Source organism: Cervus canadensis, chromosome 6 (assembly GCF_019320065.1).
Source record: "Cervus canadensis isolate Bull #8, Minnesota chromosome 6, ASM1932006v1, whole genome shotgun sequence".
NCBI classification, from domain to species: Eukaryota; Metazoa; Chordata; class Mammalia; order Artiodactyla; family Cervidae; genus Cervus; species Cervus canadensis.
This window is the reverse complement of record NC_057391.1, coordinates 75952969-75959877: the sequence shown is the minus strand read 5'-3', so window position 1 is coordinate 75959877 and position 6909 is coordinate 75952969. Positions and strand designations below refer to the sequence as shown.

Genomic DNA, 6909 nt, shown 5'->3' with positions numbered 1-6909 from the left:
GGGAGAGGAAGGGCAGTCCAGAGGGGCCAGCTGGCACCTAGGGAAGGAGAGAGGGCTGGCGAAACCAAAAGACAAGCATTCAGAGAAGCCCCTTGGTTTCCACTTCGAAGCCCCAAGTAGGTCCCATGATGAGGTCACAAGAACCTGGGCTCTGGACCCAGTTGCCCCATCTCATGGCCTCCCCCAGGGTGGCCAGCCTGTTGTCCAGGAGTCCCTGGGGTCCCATGGAGGGGGATGTAGGTGGAGGAGCAAGCTACCCAGTGCAGGAGGAGGTGAGAGTTGAGCGTGCTCAGTTTTCTGGAATAGAGGGCAGGAGGGAGGTGCTGAAGCCCTTGGCTCCAGAATCAGAAAGGAAGGCGCTGGTGCACATGCCCATGTGAGAAGTGGTTTTATTCCAGGTGTTTTTCATAAAGACGAGGTCCTCAGGGACAGCGAGTGGCACATGCTTTGGTCAAGAAGAGGAAAAGCAAAAACAGAACAGGGCTGAGTCCCAAAGGAGGCTGACAAGTGCTGAGCCTGGCCCAATCACAGGGAAGGAGGGGGCCCTCTGAAAGGCTGAATGGCAGTCCTCTTACATTCAGTAAGGGATGCCTGAGACTCCTGTCCCAAAGGCCCCCGCTACCCGCCGGGGTAGACACACACACAAGGGAGATGGCGGTGGGTCAACATCTCACAGAGGATGGGAAAAGTGTGGCTCTGGGGGCCAAGGGCTCCTTGCTGTGAGTGTAGGGGGTGCAGGCTGAGGCCCAGGAGCACTGCAGAGAGCCAGGAGGTGAAAGGAAACCAGTGAGAGCCCTCCAGGGTGGGAGTGGCGGACCACAGCCCCAAGGCTGTGCAGAGGGAGCGGGGCAATAGCAGTTGAGGCACACTATGGAGGGGGAGGGGCACGGCAGCTCCAATCCAGAAAAGTCCAGACCCTCTGGGAGTCAGAGACCTTTGTATGAACCTGGGACAATCCATGGATCCTCTCCCCAGGACAATGCATATATGCACACACATGCACTATTTGGGGGAACATTTCAGGAGATTCCTGGGCCCTCCAGAATCTATGAACTCCTTAGGCATTCCAGGCTGATTTGCTTTGGGTGGGAGACAACCCCCCCAAACTGCCCCCTGCAGGAATCCTGGTATCACCAGACTTTTGCCTAAGATCACTCGGCCTAGGCCAGTGGGGCGGGGGAAGAGGAATGTTGGAAATATTAATAGCAGAAGTGGTTCCAAGACCAGGCCCTGGAGGAGCGAGAGAGAGAGACCCAGTGGGTGTGAGGAGAACTGGGAACTCTGTACACACTGGGGCCGCCAGCCAGCCTGCTGGCCGCTGCAGTAGCCGAGCCGAGGGCCTCCCTCCGGCAGTGGGGAGTCCAGCCTGGATGACTTAGTCCCCACGGCTTAACGATGCTCCCCGTTCCTACCGCCCTGCACCCCAATCCCCTAACGGCACTGTATTTACAGAGGCAAGGGCTTCAGAGAAGGCAGGAGTCAAAATCTAGCAGGGAGGACGGGGCGGCTCAGTGGTGCCTGTCTTTACAGGGATCCACCCAGTGCGCCCAGGCAGAGGCTCAGGGTACCCGCTGGTCTTTAAGGCCCAAGGGAGAGGTCTTGTCTTGACACATATCCAAACAGAAGTGGGATCTGTTTAATAAACTGGGTCCCAAGGCTGCCCCTGGAGCGTCTTGCTGAGAACGTGGGAACCAGAGCGTGGGACTGGATGCATTGGGCCCTGGGAGGAACTAGGTCCCTGGGCGAGACCCACTCTTTCCCATGCTTTGCAGCTTTTCTGTTCTCGTCTTTCTGCAGCTCACTCATCCTTGGCCCTGGCTCCCATCCCTCCTGCCCCCAACCCAGCACCTGCCCGGGACAGACCCCTGAGCGGCTCACTTCTTCCTGTTCCCCACCTGCCCACAGGCTGCCCCTCCCTCTGCCTTCTGCCTGCCTCCTATCCACGGCTGCCCACGCTCTCCTCTTGTGCCCAACCCCACAGGCAGGCCCCGGGGGCCCAGCAAGACTTGTGGGGGCTGCTGTCCTCCTTTTCCCCAGCCCACGAGGAGAGGCCCCAAACCACTGTCCAGGCCTTGGGAGGGTGAAGGGCAGTAACAAAGGGCCAGGCTGCCCAGTCGCAGTCCAGTTATTCCCAGACAAAGCCGGGTGGCAGCCAGGACAGCAAGCAGGGCATCCCCCTGCGTCCTCCCTGTCCAAGCTTTGGAGCATCGTGTGTCGTGGCAGCGGTGTTGGCTGATGATTCCGGCAGAAATGTGACGAGATGGAGACGGCCCGCTTTACACTCCCCCACCCCAACCCCCTTCCGGTCCCAAAGTCTCATGCAAAAGGTACAGGAGGCCGGGGGCTACGGTCATGTATGCGGCAACAGCTGCCACTGCTGGGCTGGGACGTCGGCCTGGCACTTGCTGGTCACCAGCTGGGCGGGCTTGGCCTCCAGGCAGAGGCCGCTGACTGAATGCTGGATGAAAGAGGCTTTTCTCCTCCATCTCTGAGGGGAGAGGCAGAAAAGGGGTGGGGGAGAGAAAAACAAGGATTAATAATAATAATAACATCAGTACCCGCATTACACATGGGTGTAAGTGGCCCTAGGACACAGTCCCATTTAAATCATCTGTGTCCTTTGCATAAGAGGCACTGCACCCCACACACAAGCTTTAAGCCCAGCCCTTCTGATGCACTCTTGATTCCACAGGTTGGCACAAATTTACTGTCTAGATCAGAGGCCCACGGGCTGAATGTAACCCAGAGGTGGATTTTGTTTGGCCTGCACAGCGCTTATCTAAAGTTTGGCTTAGTCTTCACATAGAAATCTGCATTTCCAGCTTCCCTTTAGACACAGACCCAGTCTCTTCAGTTGCAGCTGAAGATCTGCAGGTGGGGTCCTAGTTTCTGGGTGGGAGGGGCCATGTACTTACTGGAGCCACTGTTAGAAGGGAGATGAGCAGCCCCAGTTGCAGGGGGACACAGTGTAGGCAGAGAAGGGAACCATCTGGGAGATGGAAACAAGGTGAAAGGTGTGGGGGAGGTGTTGCAGGTCTGGATTTCCCTTAGGAGTGTGGGCTGTGGGATACGGATCGCTGAGAACCAGGCTTTCTTGCCCATGTGGTCCCAGCAGAGAGGGATTCCTGGCTTAAAGGTCCTGGGCAGTGGGCAGGATAAGGCCTTTGGTCCCTCTGGAACCCACAGCATCCTACTGCCTGTGGTCTTCTAGTCTCTGACCCCCTGGGAAGGGCTGACCACACTCCCCGGCTAGGCATGGCTGGGCCATGCCATTCTTTCATCCATCTTTCACCTAGTTTTGTTCTATGAAGAATGAATGTAAAGACTGAATCGATCAGTCATGAGGAAGTGCTCCCCAAATCATGGGATTCTCATTTCCTGTTGGTGCCATCAGACACAGTCTTGGGGTTCCCTCCCCCAGAGTCTCCTGGTCACTAGGTTCTAGCCTGGCCAGAGAAAAAATACCACCTCACGGTGCCCTTCCATTGCCACAGTCTAAGTTCTTGTAGATTCCTTACAAGGGAGACCAGGGAGGGAGCCCTTCATTTTATAAGTGAGGAGATGGAGGCTCAGAGAGGTGAAGAGGGTGACACTGCTCTGCACGGGTATCTCTCCCACAACTGATGGGGTGGCCTCAGAAATGGGGTCAACAGAGGACTAGGAACGGAGGCCCAGACTTGAGAAGTCACTGGTAGTGGGGGAGCTGCTCACCCTGTCCTTTTGGAAGAGGGGCTCCGCTGTTGGGGACCCAGAAGGAATGTGGCCAAAGAGATTCCTAGGAGTCCTGGGTCAGCATGAAGGGGAACACAGAGAGGGGTGGCTGCCCTGGGAGCTACTGCCCTGACTTTGGCCTCAGCAAGGAGCAGGTGGGAGTGGGCTCAAGGCTTGACTCTCACAGAGGCCAGAACCCCAGGTGAAGGGGAGCCTGGGGACCCGCACCCCTGCAGGGGCAGTGAAGGCAGGGGCTGGCAGGACGTGCTACAGCGTGCCAGCCAGTGAGCAGGCCATGGCACTCAAGCCTCTCTCTCTCTCTCTCTCTCACACACACACACAAACACACACGTGCACGCACACACACACATATACACACACACACACACACATACACACACGGAGGCTGGAGGGAGAGGAAGGATCTGATTGCTTTTCCAGAATGAAATAGCAAACTGCCAGTCATCCCTAAAGAAAGAACTGACCCAGGCAATAGAAAAGGGGGAGGGAAGAAAACCCTGGTGGCTGAATGAGAGTGCCAGGTGCCCTCCTGCCCCTTCACTGCCCTGCAAGCTGGCCAGGGAGCTGGCTGGGGTCAGGCACAGTGGGGGCTACCCAGAAGGGGCAGGCAGAGGAGGGGCTGAAGCAGAACTCTGGCCTTCCGGTCCATTCCCGGGCAGACGAGCAGCCCTCTCAGCCAGGAATGGAGCGGGGCTGACTCTGTCACCAGCTGCTGTGTGCCCTGAGCAAGTGACTGCATCTCTCTGAGCATCTGTTTCTTCCTCAACAGGCGAGCCTGACCTGTCTCCCAGGATTAATGAAAACAGGGCAGGTGAAAGTTTGACAAGGAAAAGGCAGTGTTCACGTGAGACGGGCATGCCAGCTTGGAAGGCACTGTGGTTGGGTCTCAGTTTCCCCAACCAGCCATCAGTCAGGAGATACTTACTGAACACCTACTATGTGCTGGGGCAGGACTGTGGACTTAGGAGTCACACTGGGCTTGAATCTAAGCTCCACCCCTTCCCAGTAGTGTGATCTGATACATTTCTTAAACTCAAGGAGCTTCGGTTTTTCACTTTTAAAATGGGGTTAGTACTAGGGCCTGGGGCTTCCCAGGTGGTGCTAGAGGTAAAGAACTTGCCTGCCAATGCGGGAGACATAAGAGATGCAGATTTGATCTCTGGGTTGGAGAGATCCCCAGGAGGAGGGCATGGCAACCCACTCCAGTAATTCTTGCCTGGAGAATCCCAGGGACAGAGGAACCTGGCAGGCTACAGTCCTTGGGGTCGCAAAGAGTCAGACATGACTGAAGCGACTTAGCACGCACGCATGCACACACTAAGGCCCAGGTTGCTGGGCTGCTGGGAGGATTAGATGAGATGATCTACGTAAAACCCGTGGCATAGGTTCTTATTAAAACCTCACATTTGTTTTGGCTGTACTGGTTGTCAGCGGCTAGGGATACAGTGCTGACAAGATAAAAATAGTCCCTGCCTGCATGGAGCTCACAGGATGCAGGATGGACATTTAACAACTGTTTACCCAAGGTACTTCCTCATGATGAAAACAACGGACTAGACCTGGATACTGGCTTAAGCCCCCTGTCCTCACTCTGGAGGGCTTATTTGAGTCTATATGTAACACCTTCACTATGTTCCCCTGCGCTGCTGGCCAACCTGTGCCTGGGGGCAAGGAGGCTTACCTGCCTGCCTTCTCTTGGGTTGCACGCCTGCAGTACGACCAGGGACCCTGGGGAGACGGAGGTGGAGGTGGCAGCGAGGCACTTGCCCTGCTGCTGGATGAGATGGTCAGTGAAGAGCCAGGCCTGCAAGATAAGAAGCAGAAAGGCCGAGCCAAAAAGGACAGCAATGAATGGATAGATGTGTAGATGGATGATAAAGCAAATACACTGTGTATTTCGGTAGAATTTTCTACAAATACTAGGGATGGGTGGATGGCAAATCACTGTACAATTCTTTCAACTTTCCTATATGTTTGAACTTTTTCATAATAAAATACTGGGATGGAGAAGCTTAGCTGGAGCCAGCCAGAGATGTATGAGCCGGCTCAGGGGATGGGAAGAAAGACAGGACATGGGAGCAGGGCAGCTGGGGGCAGGTCCATGCCGGGGTCTCCACGACCTGCTCTAGTTTGACGTGGGTGCATCAACTCATATGTTGGACACGTGTTCACAGGAATCCTGGACTGCCTGTCTATGCAGGCTGCCCACAGCTGCATCCGAGGAGAGTACTGGGTTCTGTTTGGGTGGCATTTCTGCCCCTGCAAGAAGAAACCAGGTGGTGCTCACAGGGCAACTGTGTGAAAGGCTACAAACCGGGTGGAGTATGGCGGGAGCAGACCCAAGGAGCAAAGTGTGAGGAGGCAGCTTGCAGGGTCCTTGGAAAAATGGGTTGTGGAGGGTGTAGACCAGAGAGGAGGAGACTGGGCAGAAGGAGGCCCCTAACCCCTCTCCTGGGCCTGACCCAGAGGTCCCAAGCAACATACCTGGGCCGCTGGGGGGTTCTTGGCAGACCCTCTGCAGATCCCCATTCCGAGCAGGAAGTTACCAGCTGTGTCCTGGCCCTGGGATTCTAAACAATTAGTCCCTTGCTTAATGATGCCTGGGAGCACTTCCTTCACGGGGATGCTGAAAGAAAAGGCAGTGGTCAGGCTTGGCCTCTGCCCTTCCCGGGTGACCCACGCTCACCCAGAAAGCAGGCCCAGGCAATTCCCAGGGCACCCAGGTCTCCATGGGGAGGGACACTGAGGGGCAAGCCTGGCAACAGGGGAAGGTGAGGGAGCAGGGGTCCCCCTGGGAAGACTGGGCCTCGGTACCCCCTGGGTTCTGGGCAGCTCTGGGAGCCCCAGGGACTGCCCTTCAGGCCAGGCCTGAGAGGAGCTGGTGGGAGAGAGCTCAAACCAGAAGCCGGAGCTCCCCTGTCCTGAAAGAGGAAAAGGCTAAGACTCAGATGTGGGCTCAGTGTGCACTATCGAGATGACAGGAAGGAGTTGCTTTGAAGAGGCGAATGTAAAATATACAAATATGAAGATGTGTTCAGTCTCACTAATAACTAAGGAAATATGTATTAAAGAGTTACCACTGTCTGTTTGCCATATATGTATATTTATTCATTTTTAAAATATTTATTTATTTATTTGGCCATGCTGAATCCTGGTTGCAGCCCACAGGATCTTTGA

General features: G+C 55.5%; 1 protein-coding gene across 2 annotated transcripts in view; it reads right to left on the bottom strand.

The window, feature by feature from the left end:
• Window positions 1-375: 375 nt before the first annotated feature.
• The window catches only part of GALNT16 (polypeptide N-acetylgalactosaminyltransferase 16), a 94252-nt gene continuing 87718 nt past the window's right edge, over window positions 376-6909 (bottom strand). For both annotated transcript variants that reach the window (XM_043472386.1, XM_043472385.1), the window contains exons 14-16: window positions 6217-6358; window positions 5414-5536; window positions 376-2488 (exon numbers count right to left, since the gene is read on the bottom strand). In XM_043472386.1, coding sequence (XP_043328321.1) covers window positions 2351-2488; window positions 5414-5536; window positions 6217-6358 — 403 coding nt within the window. In that variant the 3' untranslated portion in view covers window positions 376-2350. The remainder of the gene's footprint in view (window positions 2489-5413; window positions 5537-6216; window positions 6359-6909) is intronic.